Consider the following 16,663-nt stretch of genomic DNA (forward strand, 5'->3'; position numbering starts at 1 on the left):
GTCATCATGAGATTTCCAACCGACCAAATCACTAGATGTTACCTTGTAGAGCTTAAGACCAGGATCAATATCTACGTTGTCGTTTCCACAACACTCAAAGCCCTATTTTCGATTGTTTCTAGAGCTGCGGCCGTTACCCGACCACAATCATGTAGTCGGGTCTACCCCGACAATTACACCGGCTTCAAGTCCCGAACAGACCATTCCAGAGCCCGAAAAAAGGTTGGACATCTGCAAACTGCCAAGACGCCTTGCCGAGTAGGTCTCGTACGCCGAAGCCGTCATTCTGGTCTTTAATGGCGCCACAAGGTACCCGCCCACTTCCCGCCGACCATTTCCCTGCAAAATCCCGGCGATTTGGTGTTCAACGCGTCGAACGGGGACTTCCAGCGGGAGGTCAATACGGATTAAGCATACTGGTACGTAACTGACCTGCTTTTACCGGAGCCGATTGTAAAAGCCGTTCAGATGTCAGCGCGTTTAGAGGAACGACGGAAACCGAGACCGGGCATCGTCTTAGGATCATAAGCATTTTAGGATATGGCGCAAGAGTCAGGAGTGTAATGGCATACTTCATTGGGTGTGGACCTCGGTAATGTGACGCCTTTGGGTCAGTTCGTCCGAGATATCTTTGTTGTTGTACGCAAGCTGTGAGGAAAAGTTACTTTAGTTGAACGCATGTCCGGCGAATCCTTTGCGGAGTTAGGACACGGACGACCTGGGACCACACCACTGTCGAGGTTCCGAATGAACAGCTTATTGCGCCAAGCAGACCAACGCGGGATCTAGATGTGTCCTACCAACATCCACTGTTAGCTCAGAATACATCCAGGCAACGCAAAGACCCTAGACATTGACGCCACTGACAGTCGGCCCGGCTAAGGTCGAGGGTTTGCCCTGGATCAGGACGTCGATAAAGATAAGGTGGCTTCGGCCTCTGTCTGTATCTATCCCACCGGCTGTCTTCCTGGGGTGATGCATCCTGTTCTCAACCCCAAGTCTTTTGTACATATTGATAGTTGAACTTGTCGCCTAGTTAGTCACGGATCAATATGGGTACACTCAATGAGAAAACGGTAGACACCATCGACGTTGTCACACCCGCAGATGCAAACCTTCAGGTTTGACCTACTCTGATCGAATGCACAGATGAGTCAATCTGAAACTTACACAGAGAGAGAGTTTCGATGAAAAGGTTTCCATCGACGATGTAGCGAGGTATATACTTGATTTCCACACCGAGATTTACACCAGACCATATCAAATGGCCGAGAAAGCTGACACTTCGCAGGCAACTCAATGCCACCCCCGAAGAAGTCCTCGAAGCCAGAGAACTTTCACGCTCCCTATCTCTCGAGGAGACCAGATCGGTATGCAGTCTTCGGCCCCCACCGTTGTAGGCAGGAAGCTTCAGCCTCTAACCCATCTCAAAGTCGGCCGAGAGACTAGTGCAACAGCATGGTCTCGATCCCAACTTCCCGGCAGGAGCCCTCGAGCGTCTCAAGGAGTTTCTTGCCAACGAAGACATCCTTGTCAACCCGGATTCGCACAGTCGTGAAATCTCAGAGGCCAAGATCGAAGTTTCTCTGTTGACTTCCAATAGCCCGTACGCCGAGGTTCGCGCTGTAGTCGACCCGCATGACGATGCTAGCATGCCAGTCGCCACGATCCGTGCCTGGACTATCGGTCTCTTTTTCGTCGTCTTCATCGCTTTCATTAACCAGCTCTTCAGTGTGCGTCAGCCTTCCATCACCTTGCGCGCGGAAGTCGTACAACTCCTCGCGTATCCAGTAGGCAAAGCTGCCGAAAAATGGCTTCCCGATGTTGGCTTCACGCTCTTTGGAGTTCGGCATAGTCTCAATCCTGGACCGTTCAACAAGAAAGAGCACATGCTCATTTCGATCATGGCAAGTGTTGGAAAGACTCTGCCGAGTTCCAGATACATCAGTGAGTGATCCTCTACAGACTACTCGACATGTAATTCGGCCGTCCATTGCTAATAAAACGCTAGTCTTTACGCAGTGGATGGACCGTTACTTTGGCCAGAAATATGCCAAGTCCTTCAGTTACCAGATTCTTCTGGCTCTTTCCACAAATCTGATGGGATTCGGACTAGCCGGTCTGTGTAGAAGGTTCTTGGTCTACCCATCTTTCTGCCTCTGGCCGGCATCTCTAGTCACCATCGCTCTCAACAGCTCCTTACACAACGGTATGATATTAGTAATATGCTAAACATATGACGAAGTTGGATGCTAATGGTTCCCACAGAGGCAAATCATCCAGTACCCGGTCCTTTTAAGAAGATCTACAACATGTCGCGATACCGATTCTTCATGGTTGCTTTTGCCGCGATGTTTGTGTGGTTCTGGTTCCCCGATTACATCTTCGGTGCACTGTCCCTTTTCAACTGGATCGCCTGGATTGCTCCCAATAACTTTACACTCACTGCCATTACCGGTGTTAACAAGGGTCTCGGCTTCAATCCCATCCCAACTTTTGACTGGAATGTTGCGACACACGTCGTTCAGCCTCTTGTGGTCCCTTTCCGTGTTACCTTCAACACCTTCATCGGCGTGTTTCTGGGCGGTATTACAATCATCGGACTCTACTGGACCAATGCGTACAACACTGCTTACCTCCCTATCAACTCGAATCTGATGTATAATCACTTCGGTGGCTCATACAACGTTTCGAAGATCTTGGATGGCAGAGGGTGGCTCGACGAGACCAAGTACCAGGCGTACTCCCCCGTGTACCTCGCAGCTAGTAGTATCACGATGTACTACTACTTCTTCGCTGTCTATGCGGCTACCGTGTCCTATGCTATTCTCTATCATCGTCACGATATTGCACTTGGTTTCCGGAGTTTGTGGCGCAGCTTCAAGAAAGAGGCTTCGACTGATTTCAAGGATGTTCATACAAGGCTGATGTCCAACTACCCTGAAGGTATGTCTGAAGCTAACTTGGAAAATTAATTAGCACTAAAATCCCTCTCAGTTCCTGAATGGTGGTACCTGATTCTCAATCTGGCCGCCATTGCTTTCGGTGTTGCGGCAGTTGCTGCATGGCCGACCGAGGTAAGTCGAACGACCCATACTGCTACTGCCGTTGCTGCTTAGCGACTAACATTCTACCAGACGAGCGTTGGTGTTGTGTTCTTCGGCATTGCGCTTGCCCTGGTCTTTGTTATTCCAACAGGTATTATTTTCGCTACGACTGGCATGGAAGTGGAATTCAAGTAAGCAAACCTGGCTTGTCCATGTTTTTTAGTTGTTCATATAAGACTAACATGACATAGCGTCCTTGCGGAATTCGTTGGAGGTGCTTGGGAGCCGGGCAATGCCTTGGCCATGAACTTCTTCAAGTGCTTCGGGTAAGTGAATAATCTGCTGTTGTGTTCCACCTGAGGTACCTTAGTATTCAACAACTTACGATACTCGCAGTTATGTCACTACGGCTCATGCTCTTGACTTTGCCAATGACTTGAAGCTAGCTCACTACCTCAAGATCCCACAGAGACACACCTTCGCCGCTCAAGTCGTTGCTGTCTTTGTCTCAGCATTTGTCTGTACTGGCGTTATGAACTTTCAGATCAGCAACATTCCAGATCTTTGCTCAACGTCAGTATACTGCGAAACATCATATTTGTCATGGTCGGACGACTAACGTGAAAATCCTACAGAAACCAAAAAGACCGTTTCACTTGCCCTGGCGTAAACACCTACTTTACTGCTGCGGTGCTGTTCGGTAGTCTAGGTGCCCGAAAGGTCTTTGGATCAGGCGGCATCTATACAGCCCTACTCTCAGCGTTCCCGGTCGGCTTTGCACTTCCTTTTGTTTTCTACTACTTCCAGCGCAGATTTCCTCGTACCCACTGGTTCGCCAAGATTCACCCAGTGATGATCCTCAGCGGTGGCATCAGCTGGTCTCCTGTAAGCTTTCCCAATGGTTGGTTTACGATCGCTTTTGTGGCTAACATCAAGTCAAGTACAACATCGCTTACATGTGGCCGGCCGTTCTGCCTGGGTGGCTGAGCATGGTGTACCTCCGCCAGCGTTATCTTGCGTTCTGGTCAAAGTACAACTACGTCTTGTCGGCGGCTTTCTCGACTGCCATCGCCATCGCTGGTGTGATTATCTTCTTTGCCGTCAGTTATCATGGATTTGAGATTACTTGGTGGGGCAACGACTCGGAGAGTGGATGCGAGTCTACGGCCTGCACGCTGCTGAAGCTGCCTAAAGGCGAATATTTTGGACCGCGCGTTGGAACTTACGCTGGTTAACGAGATGAAGTTTGGAAACCATTGATCGAGGAAATGCAAGCCGTCCAGCGAGGCCGGGTTGTTTCTACGGGCTCATACATACTGTGTAGCAAATCTTGGGTGCCACGGCATTCTAGCGAAATACAAGTGGCTCTTCTCACAGCCTGAAGAGGGTCAGATCACTGGTCGTTGACCCGGCCTCACATCGCCAAGGGAGATACTTGAAATATAACATACTGTATCCTTCATCGATGGGCGACCTGCGATATACAGAGCCCATGCGGCTTGCAGGCGGTGAGGCGTCGCGCTTCAACCACAATCAGGCCATGACTCGGTCAGCTCACCGAAAGCTTAGCCCTCTGGCGAGATTACACTTTGACCCTGGCCATCAACCAGAACGGGGACGATGAAACTCTATCGGCGACCGCCAATCAGCACAGTTAAATGGTAACCGAGTACTGGTTTCTAGGAAAGTTAGTTTAAGCCATCGCATACCTCCTTTGACGTCAGCCCCTCTTCTCCTCGATTCACAACACCTCTAGGTCGAGTCGAGTTGAAAGGGCCCGGCCAAAGTGTCGCTCAGCTCCACCCTCCCCTTCTGCCGGCAGAAATATAGCAGCAGCTCGCATTCGATATCTCGCGTCGCGCGCCCTTGCCGCGCCTCCGAAAGCCCCACTATTCGAGCCCGGCGTGTCCGGCGGACTGTAAGGTCTCGTTAGAGTTCGTTGCCATGAGCTGTGGCCGTTCTCCACCCGGTACCTCCGGATCCAAGTCACGGCCATCCGTCCAAGCTAAGAAGAGTTGCACACCTTGCAGGTAAGTCCGAATATTCCGTCGCGGTACAACATAGGACGATGTCAGAAGGACTCGGACTGACCTGGTCTCTAGAATCCATAGAGTCAAGTGTGATGAGACAAGACCAGCTTGTCGACGGTGTAGCATCACAGGCAAGGTCTGCGATGGCTACGGCGGTGAGGCTGGCGGTCCAGCGGCCCGCAGACCCTCACTGCCACTTCTCCAGACCTCATCAGCATCTCCATCGCGTTGCGACACACATGCGGGCTCGGCGGAGCTGAGCTGTACTGATAAACTTCACTTCGAGTGGTTCGTGAGCCGGACCACGAACCAACTGCCTGGCGTCTTCAACTCGCCGTTCTGGAAGACCTTAGTGCTTCAAGCTAGCTCGACTGAGCCTGCTATCCTCTATGCTATCCTCGCCCTGGGTGCGGCCCACGAGACATCAAATATCGACGCATGCATCGTCAAACGGGAGCCGTCAAGTCCCGAGACAGCGGATCAACAGGAACACCTCAGCCTGCAGTATTACAACAAGTCCATTTATCACCTTCAGAAGCATTTACGCACGCCAAGCACAGAATCAATACGCGTCGTTCTAGTTGTCTGCACGGTCTACATATGCATGGAGTTCATGCAAAAGCGATACAAGACGGGATTCCTTCACTTCAGGCACAGTCTCCAGCTTCTGGGAAGCTTGTTGAGATCTTCTGCTCCGACATCATCATGCGACCCAGCAGATGACTGGTTCGTTGATGTCATACCTCGACTAGATATCCAAGCGACTCTTCTTACGAACGAGTTTTACCAAGGTGCCGGCACTAAACACACCTCATCGATATGGCCGCCAATGCCCCGGCTGTTTCAATCAGTTCGGGACGCTAGCCAAAGCCTCGACGGCCTCTTGTTCAGAGCGTACCAATTACAGAAAGACGGTGCCGCGGCCGGGCCAGCAGAAGATGCAGCTGACATCTTTGAGCTGCTCGCTACACAGCAGACCCTTCGGAACGAGCTAGAATCGTGGATACAAGCCTTTGAGATCTTCAAAGCCAGGACGTGGAACTTCGTAACAGATCGAGAGAGGCTCGCCTACGGACCGCTGCCGATTTATCACACTATGGCATACATCATCACCAATACTTCTCTCAATCCTGGAAATGAGCTTATCTTTGACCTATACACGAGTCACTTTGCGTCGGCTGTAGCTTCGGCGAGGCAGCTTATTGAGGCGACATCATCTGCAACCATGCTGACACCTGCTGCTGAATCGTCCCCAGAGGATTATACGCATCAAACTGAGCACGCCTCAGACACGGGTTTGGTTCCGCCATTATTCTTCACAGCTGTCAAGTGTCGCGTGCCCAGGATCAGACGTCAGGCATTGGAACTTCTTCTAGCATCTCAACGGCAGGAAGGAATCTGGGATGCGATATTATCCGCGCGGATAGCGAAAGAAGTGATGGTTCTTGAAGAGCGGGGTCTCTACGAAGGTGATGTTGACGAGAAGAGGGCTTCCCCAGATTTTGTGATCCCGGTTCTGCCGGGGCCGCCCAGGATACACAAACTCTGGATCGAGGTGCCGGAGGAGCCACGCGGAGATATCCTTCTCAGCATCCAGAGGATCTTTCCAGAGGGCAAACGGGAGACCCTGGGAAGGCGGTTTCACGCGGAGCATGACTATTGGACTTCTGTTCCCGTAACACTACGCGTCGCTAAGGTCACTGAGCAGGCCAAGTAGGGAAGGCCGTGCTCCGAAGTGATCTGGGGGGAGGAGTCGCGAATACCCTTTGTACTATTATTTAACCCAATGCGATCAGTGCCTCTTCTGAGACGAGTACACATTCAGCGCATATCTGCGAAAGCTTTTGGTCTGTCGTCTCCAACTCCTGCCTGGCCCATGCCTTGGTGGGATGCCATCTCGTATCTGACATTCATGCTGCTGGTGGATATTTCATACAAGCCATGCCCCTCAACTGGCAGTTCTGACTGCCATCCAGCATAGTGATACGGTTGTTGCTGGCTCCCATCAAGGCTGTGCTTCTTCTCAGCTTGTGCGATCGGGGTTTTTCTCGCTTGTCGTCGACGCCACAAAAGCCACCCGATAGTGCCCATGCCCAACACTGCAGCAAAAGTAATTCCAACCGCAATGCCTGCTGCAGCTCCCGACGATAGGCCTTGATCTTTCGTCGTCGGCAGTGGTGTTGCTGCAGAGGTATTGCTTGGTTGGGGTATTACTTGGGCTTCGGTGATGTTGAAATAGTGGCAGGTGACGCCCCAGTTTGCCGGTTCTTTGCCTGGCCCGAGTAATTCGAAGAAGTAGAGGTTGCTGAGTTTCGGATTAGGGAAGTCCTTTATGGAGACTTCCCAGTTAATTGACTTTGCGGAGGTGCTCGCTACAGCCGGGCAATCGATGTCAGCCATGGGAGTTCTCCCTAAGTTGCAGGCCTTCCGTCGCTTCGCCTATTTGAACTCAGGCTTCATAAGATCGTGCAACTCACCTACGACATCGATGTAGTCTAAAGTGCTTCCGCCTCCTACCGATTCTTGCCATAATATCAACCTGGCAGAGTCGTATTCCATGTCCCAGTGGAGATCTATAATGTCTCCTATTGTGTAAGCGTTGTTGTCTCGGTAGTCATAGGCGAGACCTGGACCAGGTGGCCGGCGAAAACGGTTTTCTGCGGCGACAAATGCTGCGAAGAGCAAACAGAGACAAACCCACAGGCTCGGTAGAGCCATGGCAACAAGTTGAAAGGTTCTTGATGGAAACGACTGATATGATGCGTGACGCTATGGACGATTCACTGGGACAAGGGGACTCGGATTTTAGCTAACTTCAGCTTGAACGACGGAAGGATGAGACATCCGGGACCTCGCAGCATTTAACAAAACCATTCTGCAAGGCAGAATCGCGGAGGATGCTTGACCCTGCTACGCAAAATAAGCGCTAACGATGTGCGACTAGGCGGTTACAATAAAATCCCACAGCCCCAAGTACCACCCTGTACGAAGGATCTGCCCTCAAGGATCAACAATGGCAAGACCTATCGCGCGCTGCAGCCGAGATGCGAGGCAGCAGTGTGCGGTCTCCCGAATTAGATGGTTTTCAGCCGCTCAATTGACTTTCTTCGATTGGACGGCAACCTAGGAGGGGTACTTGAATTATCAAAGTTCCATAGTCCTTTCGGAAGCTTGACCGATTCCCACGAGTTCCACACTAGATAGCAGTCACTTTGCCATGCGAAGATGCAACGGTAAGCTCGGGATCTCCACATTAACAGGTTAAGATTCTAACCAAGCTTAATTAGACCATCTTTCCCGTAACCTAGTGTCCTTAGGGAATTGGGTGCTTGCGGTGCCTTGCCTAACGCCAGTTGTGAACTTTTGGTGATAGTGAGTTAGGCTGCCCGATTCGCTGAATCTCGCTAAAACCGCGCCTCTCTTGGCCCTGACCGAGCCTCGGCCAGATCGGTCGGAAACTTGAGAAAATTAACTCGAAATGTTTCTGCCTGGTCGTTGTGCTATCTATCTTATTGTACCCGGCTGGCTGCACTATCTGTTCTCATGCTTTCATGCCGACAACGCGCCGGAAGAGCAATAGCAAAAATCTTAAATATTTCACCTGTGCAGTAGTTTACCTAACCTTTCGGAGTATTTGGATTTACATATCCAGCAACCTGAATCAACATTAGTGTTACACAGGGTTACCAAACTTATCCGTCTTCTTTGCCTTGGAGGTGAAGCACTCATCATCTGGCCCACAGCCCTGCCAGTTGAAAGATTCCCCAGGCGAGAAGCATGCGCTGTCGCAATTCTGCTTCTTGCAAAGCCCATGCGCCTCATCACCGCCGACCCACCCATCATCTTTGGCACCGTTGACTGTTCCTTCTATCGCATGCCACTGTTTCTCATCAGCAACCTAATCAACCTGATACAAACCCATTGGAGGGGAAGAATGGTGCCGACGTACGTAAGGGCCGCTGTACGGCGCGCCGTGTAGCTCATCAGAAAACCAATTGCCTCCAGCTATAAGATCTTGTTAGCGACGATGAAGTTTCATAGCGTGAATGCCAATTCTCTCACCATAAACGAACCGTCCGTCGTACGCGTTGACAACTGCTTTTGTTGCATCATCGTTGATTTGAACACCAACAAGACCCTGGTCGCTGATACAGGCGCAAAGGCGGTGCTTATCAGCGCTGACACGCGCCACCCTGGGATCAATTAGCTCTCAATTTCACTCGTACCTTACTCGAAATGCCAGCTTACATCAGCAGACTGATTAGGCAAAGATCTTTCAACGACATGATAGTCTTGGGCTACTAGTATGATATGCCAAATCAATTATAGGTGATTAAAAGATAGTCTGGATGATAGAAGCTGTAAACGAGAATTTGAAATAAAGGACGAGAGCTGATTGTGGCGAGGGGAAGTCGGACTTGAAAAGTCATTTACATTTGTATGTACTCTCCCAAGCCTTACGTGCCCCATGGAGTCCTCAGTGGATGGCAGATGGCTGATAAGATATCGGCTTCCCCGGCCTCTGGAGGTGTGAAATGTCGCTTTCATCAAGGCCTCAATATGACGATGCATTCATTGATTGAAGATTGCGGGGAATGTCATTTTTTCTTCAAATGCTCTATTTAGTCATCCGAACTTTGTTTGATTATCAAATTAATGTACATTGCTTTTGAGTTTCCAGGCAACGTGTTCCCGAGTTCTTGATAGGGGAAAGTGTTATCTCACTATTCGTAGAATAAGAGGGGCCTGTGCCGAGTCATATTCTTCCCAGGAAGTCTAGGGAACAATCTATTCGGACCAAAGATCGCTGCCACTCTGCAACGGGCTTGTCCGGGAAATTGGGACTTCTCTTTGAGCATGACTAATGCCAAAGCATGGCATCCCGTTGACGCATGGATGATCTCGAAACAACTTTACCAGTGTGCTGTGAATGCCATTCTATCTGATTCGAATTGTAACCTGATGCCTACTCGATAGCATCTACTCAGTTTTTGTTCTTTGCCCTCAGACTGTCAAGAGATTGGTGGCTTCTAGACAAGGCCTGTTCCATTGGGTATTTGATCGTGGGGAAACCATTGATTCGAAGTTTCTCGTCTGTCTTAACATCAGATTGTGGACTTCTAGGTCTTATCCGTGTGATCATAGGAAAAGCTCCTCAAGTGGTATGAGTCAAACCATCTATTTCCAGGTAAACATGCTGCGACAGATGCCACCAATTCAAGACAAGAGACTGTTATTAAGTCTTCTTGACCAACAACTAAGCTCGAGTGCTTATAGCTTGATTGATGGGTCTGTGTATGGCATGATGCCTTTGCCTATTCACTAAGCCAGCCTTCTTTATCAATATCTTTGGTCAACACTTCATTTTCCTGGCACGCCCAAGCTCTCAACTTTGCAAACATCTCCATGACGTAGGCTCGAGCGAGCATCAGCGCTAGTAGACAACTGTGTATTTCCCAACTGCTCTGACACATTCGATGAAGAATGCACGCTTGTTGGTGGCAGAAATGAATACTACCACATACGTATCGAGAGGATGGGAGCTTTGACGGTGAGGAATAAGAGGTTGAGCGACATCAAGTGAGCTTCCCACATAAGTCTTGACGACATTTGTTCTCACTTTCCAATACCGCCGGTTATTGCTCCCTTCAAAATCGATGATCGCCAGTTGCGTGCCCCTCTTTTCCTCCTAAGACCGGCAGAAGCGTTGTTTTAGGAATCATGGGCGTCCAAATTACGCGTGCTTTGGGCGAACAACTCCTGGAACACGCATAGGCACTCCAATTGACAATATCAGGAAGTTTAAGGTCCCAGAACCAGATTCCAACTCATATAATAGACTGACTTGTTTGGGCAGACCACTTTTGGTCAGGTAGTGCGCGATCAGGTATATATACGAACTTGGCGCCTGCAGGGCATCATTCGTTTCTCGAAGATGAGAGTAAGGTGCGAGTTCTTTGTGGAAAGGAGAGTGTCACTAATTTGGGACGAAGCAAGGGGCAGAAGCGTAATGATGCAATAAAGGTAGCAAACTCTTTGACGTTGTACAACCACACAGATGCCCTGAGCATTGTTTTACACAGCAATCATTCACCGTTTGTTCTCTTTCGATAGTGAGGTTTTTCAATACCTACAGAGCTAAGCTTGGAGAAAGTACCCAGTGTGGAAGACATCATCCCATACCTAAGCGGTGAAGTGAGTATTCCCAACATTCACTGTTCCACGTGACGCCACCCACATACCGGGTCTTTTCTTCAGCCTGCTTTCTCATATGCTCTTTCCTTCCCACTGTTGGTATCTCATAAGGAGGCTTCTGCCTGGGGTCAAATAGGCCATTTGCTTAAAGATTCCCCGGGCGTTATTCAGAAAAACGTGACCAGATGAGGTGGCTTGGTATTCCTTCCAAATTCTCCCTCATAGCTCAGCCCTTTCCTCCTACTTCGTTCTGTCGAACACACATCTCCCCTTTCACGTCTACTTCCTTTCTCTCTTTCATTGAGAAAACCTCGGTACTTCCCTCAAAAACCCTCGATTCTCGATCACCTTTACAGCCACCCACATTGAGACCACTGACGAAGTTGAGGAACACTCATCATGATGATGGTCTCCCGCATCGTCTTCCAGGCAATCCTCGCCTTGGGTATTTATTCCCTGGCTACTTTTGCCCTGGCCGAGGGCCTTACTATCACCAAGGCTGAAACCTTCCCGGTCATCGCCATCGAGGCCGGTCTTACCGCTCGCGATGAAACGATCGCCCCTCACGACTGCGGCGATATCCTCAGGCGCGGCATCACCCCTCAGATCGACTGCTCCTACTCGGAAGAGAACTGTGGTTTCCAGGACGACATTGAATACATCATCCGCATCAAGCCTATTGGCAAGGTCAGCACCCACTGGTGCGGCATGATGCGGGCGCAGGTTGCAAAGGAGACCAATTCCTATATCGAGGAGATTGTGATGAAGAAGTGCGACCGCACTTACGAGGCCAACGAGAATGGCAATGGCATGTGGCTTGTCCTCAATATTCAGCACATCCACTTTCTCGGTGATCGGCGCCCTGATGTCGAGCGGGCTATCAGGAACACCATGTGCCCTGGTGGTCCAAAGCTGGACTATTGGGTCAATGAGGGGTACATATCTCTTCCCCTTTCCACCCCTCCCCCCCTTCCCCCGAGGCAACCTTGTTCAACTCTGTAGCTAACTTCTTTTCACCACTAGTTGCTACCGCTCCAGCATCTGTAGCAAGCGCTACTGGAATGTCGATAAGCGTCGCAGCTTGCCTGACGCCCTCGACCATATCTCTTACCCCAAAGGACGCGATGTCCTCAAGGTCCGCCCCGAGATCGAGAAGCCTGTCACCGCCCTCGCAGCTACCAATGTTGTCGCCACCACTTAGCCGACTACGTTCCCCACAACCAAGCCGTTCCCCATTGCCGAGAGTCTCATTTCGGACTTGCTCCTCAAAGACACTCCCACCGGTTTCGAGGCTCCTCAACCCCAAGCGATCAATGATATTACTCGTGGCCTTGACCACGACTTCGAATACGGAGGATACTTCCAGCTAGCGAGGATTAGTAAGGGGGAATCTTCGTCTTGAGATGCTCAGAGCCATGGTATTTGAGAAGCAGCAATGCCATTTCCTAGCTTCTTCTTCAGACTGCGGTTTGTTGTGGAGTGCCAGGGGGTACACACGTCTTCGAAGAACGATGTGATGACTATGGCTATGTTATTACAGTGCAGCTAGATAGGAACATAAATCGGCTCCCGTTGCGGTATCATCATCTAGTGCACCGACTTAACCCTGAACTAGTCTGAAGCTTTCCGTGCCATATTTCACCGAGTTATATTGAAGGGCAGCCGCTCATGTAGAAGGAAACGAGTCAAGAATAAGGAGGTAGTCGGCGAGCCAGTCGGCGAGCCAGTCGACGAGGGCTCTCCGCTGGGGCCCCTCAGCCGCTGGCACTTCTTGGAGTGCCGGGCAATGACCCTCTCGATACAGCTGTAACTCCTCTCCAAGATTGACAGTCTGTTCCTATGAGTACCTAGGTCATGGAGCGAGTCCTGTGACTTGTCTCTGTCGTGGATCTCGCCTCAAATAGGAAACGCCTAGGGAGCCTCGTCCATGTTTTCAATCGTTTTGCTCCTTTTGCTCTCCGATTGCCGTCCCGGAACAGCAGTGATAGGTTCTTTCGGAGGCGAAGTGCTATAAAGAGACGGCAAGATTTCTCCACTCCCAACAATGGCCTTGAAAAGCCTGTGGCAAAAGCCGGTATGCCTGTTCAAATTGCTTGGGCGTTCTACGAATGTCATACAGACTTCATAACCACGTTTAGCAAGCTCTATGCTCACAGGATCTTCACAGAAGCGCTAGAGTGCCAGCTGAACCACAATATGGGATAAAGTGACAGATACCTCAACTTTCTGGGAACCGTAACTTTTCCACTCAGCCATCGCCAACTGCACTCTTCCAGATATTGGGTTAAAATAATAAACGATCGTGGTCATCTTGAGCATATCCAAAGGTTTTTATTGGATGGCGGATAAAGCACAGGCTAGAGATTGTAGACAATGAGAAATTACATCAATCTCAATAATGGAAGGGTCAATCTTCCGGTCAGTCAGATCGACGACTGGGACTCTTCGGCAGCATAGAAACATTTGCAGACCGTATGACGTCTCAATAAACCTTGGCTAATTTCGAGTTGCTCCAGACTCGAGTGACAGAACCCGTACTCACCCGGCTATGTATCTCTAGGTAGTAGCCTTGCGGGGCTCAACCTGGACGGAAATCGTTCAAATCATAGGAGATCTCGTAGTCGCACAGGCTCCCGCACATGGCAAGTCCTCGCGAGCTCTCAACCACGTCAACATGAACACTCCCACCCGCCCACCAGACGTTTCGAAACTCATCAGAAAGGTTCTTCTATATTCGGCAGATCGATGCTGCAGTGCCCAGCTTTTATCTACCCTTGGGGGTTCTCGGTGCGTTGCATCTCACCCTCCCCAGTCTACCAGAAACTTCAACATCATGAGTATCATGCTTAGACTCTTGGGAGAACTACATCAAAAATGAAAAACATCATATGAACAGCTTGGCAAAAAGAATATACAGTGAATAGAAGATCAATTCCCCAGGAACTCTCACAACCCCCACCCACTCTAAAAATGGAGAAAAAAAGGGTTGCTTCCCATCCATCTTCCCTCCTCCCGTATGTTGACGCGAAGGTGACCCAGCCTTTTAAAGAAGAACCCTCAATCATTGCCAGCGGATTCCAGCCCGGTTAGGAGAAGAGAAGAAGTCCTTGTCTCTGACAAGAAGCCAACCAAAAAAAAAAATGAAGAGGGTCAAGTCGGAAGACTTTACATCCTCACAGCCTTCTTCGACTTACTCCCCCCGGTAGAAAACGGCGCCAAAGGCGGCACGCTCTCCTTGGCCTTCTGCCTCGTCGTCAAATCACCGCCCCTCTTCTCCCCTTTACTCTTTGTCGAGAACGGCGCCAGCGGCGGGACCTCCTCCTCGCCCCCCTTCTTCTTGCGCGCCTCGATGACCGCCTCGCGCTTCCTCGCGTCGGTGCCAAACGGGTTTAAGGGCGGAGGCGGGTCATTCTTGCCGGGCTTGTCGGCGCGTCGGGCTACGGCGGCCATGGCTTCCTCGTGGGCGAGTCCGGAATGGAGGCGGATCGGGGAGCGCTTGATTTGCGGGACGACGGGTTTCCCAGCATCTTCGCGCTTGATGAAGCTTACGACGCCGCCGATTGCGTCCGAGGCGCGGGCTTGGAGGCTTGCTATGGGGCTGGAAGTGTTTGTTAGTTGGGAGTTACGTGGAAGAGTTGTGAGTCTTACCCAGACTCAACGGGCACGGCACCAACGCCGGCAACCGCAGCGGCGACGACGGCAACAGCAGAGAACTTCATCTTGTCTAATTCCAACGCTTCGTATCTTCGTGTTTGTAGTGTAAACCTTGTCGTAACTCGTTCCCGCCGTCGTGAAATGTGTGTTCGAGCCGGCGATGACGTTGAGTCGTGTAGGATAGTTGTGTATGTGTATAATTTGAAAGGAAATGATCGATGCTTGGTCTATTCGATAGTTGGTTACCGGAAGTAAATGTTGTAATTGTCAAGTAAAGTGATCGTCCGAATTCAGACGCAGCAACCAAAAGAAGAAGGGCGCGGAAGAAAGACCGGACGTCCACGACTCTTTTATCTATCTCTTCTCTTCCAGACGTCCGGTCCCAGACCGCCGCCTCCTTTCCCCATATTCTTCAACTCTCCACATGAGCAATCCAGACATCCCTGACCATTGCGTGAGCTGACAGGCAGCTTACACTACACCCTTGTCCGTCAACACCGGCCACCCGGCAGCCCCACGGCCTTGCCTCGCATCACAACGTGGCGCGCCCGCTCGAAGCCACCCCTGGTCTGGTATCACATTCACATCTTGCCCTACCCAACTACCTCATATTCCACCTCGGCGTGACGATCGTATAAGAAAGAGTCCGGGGATGATGGCTGTACGTCTTGTACGCAATAAGCAGCGCACATCTAACTTCCACAAGCGCGTTTCCACAGTTTCAGCCCGCGACAATCCACACGAACCACGGGCCAACATTCGGTACAGACGGCGGGGACTTGCTCTCGGGTTTTTCTCTTTCACCTCAAATCGTCTCTATCTACGGGAATCTCTGCTCGGCGAGTTGAATTCTCCGCCAGTCCACTCGGTTTCCCCTCCCCATCCCACCGGGCTGAATATTGATTGCAGCGTTGAACTTGGGCAGACTTTCGAGGCTCCTGTTCCCCAACTCTGCCCAATACCACGCGCGAGAATACCGCCTTCTATTTTCAGCTGATGTCGTCTCGTCTCGTCTCATCTTCTCTGCCTTTGCAGCTCCAATCAACTCACCTTCGTAAGACATGGTCGAGCTGTTCAATTCCGCTCAACATCACCCGACCATCCGGTCATCCCGACTCAAGATTCGACGGCTCTCAGCTGCTGCTCGACTCGCGACGTCTTATCCAAAATCACTCGCCATGCGGTTGTCGCAAAACGGCACACAGCCACCGCCCTTCTCAACCTGATTCAGTTTTGCTCCCCTTTGTTGCCTCCACGACTCGCAAAGTGAAGAGTTGCCATTCTTGGCAGAGTCCATTCCATACTCTCTACACTTGGTCACTGCCCCATCCAAAAACAGCAACATGGGAAATCGGTACCAAAAGAATTCCCTCCATCCCTCAGACCCTCATCCGTCCGACCACTTCATCTGAAGCGATGCCGTAATCCGGTTCTCCCCAGCCTTTGCGCCATGCACCAGAGTGCTCAGCAACTTCTAATTCCTCCCATCTCTTCTTTTATCCGCCAAATTTCCACTAGCCTTCTTTCTCACCGACCCCTTATCTTAACCGAGTTGAACGAAGACATCGGGCTGTTTCGATAAACTCTGCCCTCTGCATCAATGACGAACGGTGTGTCACAAACCAAGATTTAAACCTCAACTCTCTTTGTTTGACAATCGAGGAATCGAGATCTGTTGCTCTCAGCGTCTATGGAACCATAGCTCAATCCGAACTCACGCACCCGAGCGCGCGTATC

At 50.6% G+C, this 16,663-nt stretch overlaps 6 protein-coding genes across 6 annotated transcripts; 3 read left to right on the forward strand and 3 right to left on the reverse strand.

Moving 5' to 3' along the window:
- Positions 1 to 1,052: 1,052 nt before the first annotated feature.
- Positions 1,053 to 4,282, forward strand: CABS01_00833 (OPT oligopeptide transporter; the record flags this gene model as incomplete). The annotated part of the gene is made up of 12 exons (XM_060534214.1): positions 1,053 to 1,121; positions 1,175 to 1,218; positions 1,292 to 1,370; positions 1,434 to 1,947; positions 2,012 to 2,209; positions 2,269 to 2,946; positions 2,998 to 3,077; positions 3,138 to 3,238; positions 3,299 to 3,373; positions 3,444 to 3,620; positions 3,683 to 3,932; positions 3,989 to 4,282. The coding sequence occupies 12 exons, from the start codon at positions 1,053 to 1,055 to the stop codon at positions 4,280 to 4,282; spliced, it is 2,559 nt and encodes an 852-aa protein (XP_060401292.1).
- Positions 4,283 to 4,991: 709 nt separating this feature from the next.
- Positions 4,992 to 6,794, forward strand: CABS01_00834 (uncharacterized protein; the record flags this gene model as incomplete). The annotated part of the gene is made up of 2 exons (XM_060534215.1): positions 4,992 to 5,077; positions 5,150 to 6,794. The coding sequence occupies 2 exons, from the start codon at positions 4,992 to 4,994 to the stop codon at positions 6,792 to 6,794; spliced, it is 1,731 nt and encodes a 576-aa protein (XP_060401293.1).
- Positions 6,795 to 6,898: 104 nt separating this feature from the next.
- On the reverse strand, positions 6,899 to 7,795 carry CABS01_00835 (uncharacterized protein; the record flags this gene model as incomplete). The annotated part of the gene is made up of 2 exons (XM_060534216.1): positions 6,899 to 7,449; positions 7,555 to 7,795. 2 exons carry the CDS (start codon positions 7,793 to 7,795, stop codon positions 6,899 to 6,901), a joined length of 792 nt encoding a protein of 263 aa, XP_060401294.1.
- A 955-nt stretch (positions 7,796 to 8,750) lies between these two features.
- CABS01_00836 (uncharacterized protein) lies at positions 8,751 to 9,363 on the reverse strand (the record flags this gene model as incomplete). Its single annotated transcript, XM_060534217.1, has 4 exons — positions 8,751 to 8,957; positions 9,027 to 9,082; positions 9,140 to 9,270; positions 9,326 to 9,363. The coding sequence occupies 4 exons, from the start codon at positions 9,361 to 9,363 to the stop codon at positions 8,751 to 8,753; spliced, it is 432 nt and encodes a 143-aa protein (XP_060401295.1).
- Positions 9,364 to 11,671: 2,308 nt separating this feature from the next.
- CABS01_00837 (uncharacterized protein) lies at positions 11,672 to 12,473 on the forward strand (the record flags this gene model as incomplete). Its single annotated transcript, XM_060534218.1, has 2 exons — positions 11,672 to 12,207; positions 12,296 to 12,473. The coding sequence occupies 2 exons, from the start codon at positions 11,672 to 11,674 to the stop codon at positions 12,471 to 12,473; spliced, it is 714 nt and encodes a 237-aa protein (XP_060401296.1).
- Positions 12,474 to 14,437: 1,964 nt separating this feature from the next.
- Positions 14,438 to 14,991, reverse strand: CABS01_00838 (uncharacterized protein; the record flags this gene model as incomplete). Its single annotated transcript, XM_060534219.1, has 2 exons — positions 14,438 to 14,870; positions 14,921 to 14,991. 2 exons carry the CDS (start codon positions 14,989 to 14,991, stop codon positions 14,438 to 14,440), a joined length of 504 nt encoding a protein of 167 aa, XP_060401297.1.
- Positions 14,992 to 16,663: the final 1,672 nt, after the last annotated feature.

This window comes from Colletotrichum abscissum (assembly GCF_030869225.1).
Source record: "Colletotrichum abscissum strain IMI 504890 chromosome Unknown Scaffold_2.1, whole genome shotgun sequence".
Taxonomy (NCBI): Eukaryota; Fungi; Ascomycota; class Sordariomycetes; order Glomerellales; family Glomerellaceae; genus Colletotrichum; species Colletotrichum abscissum.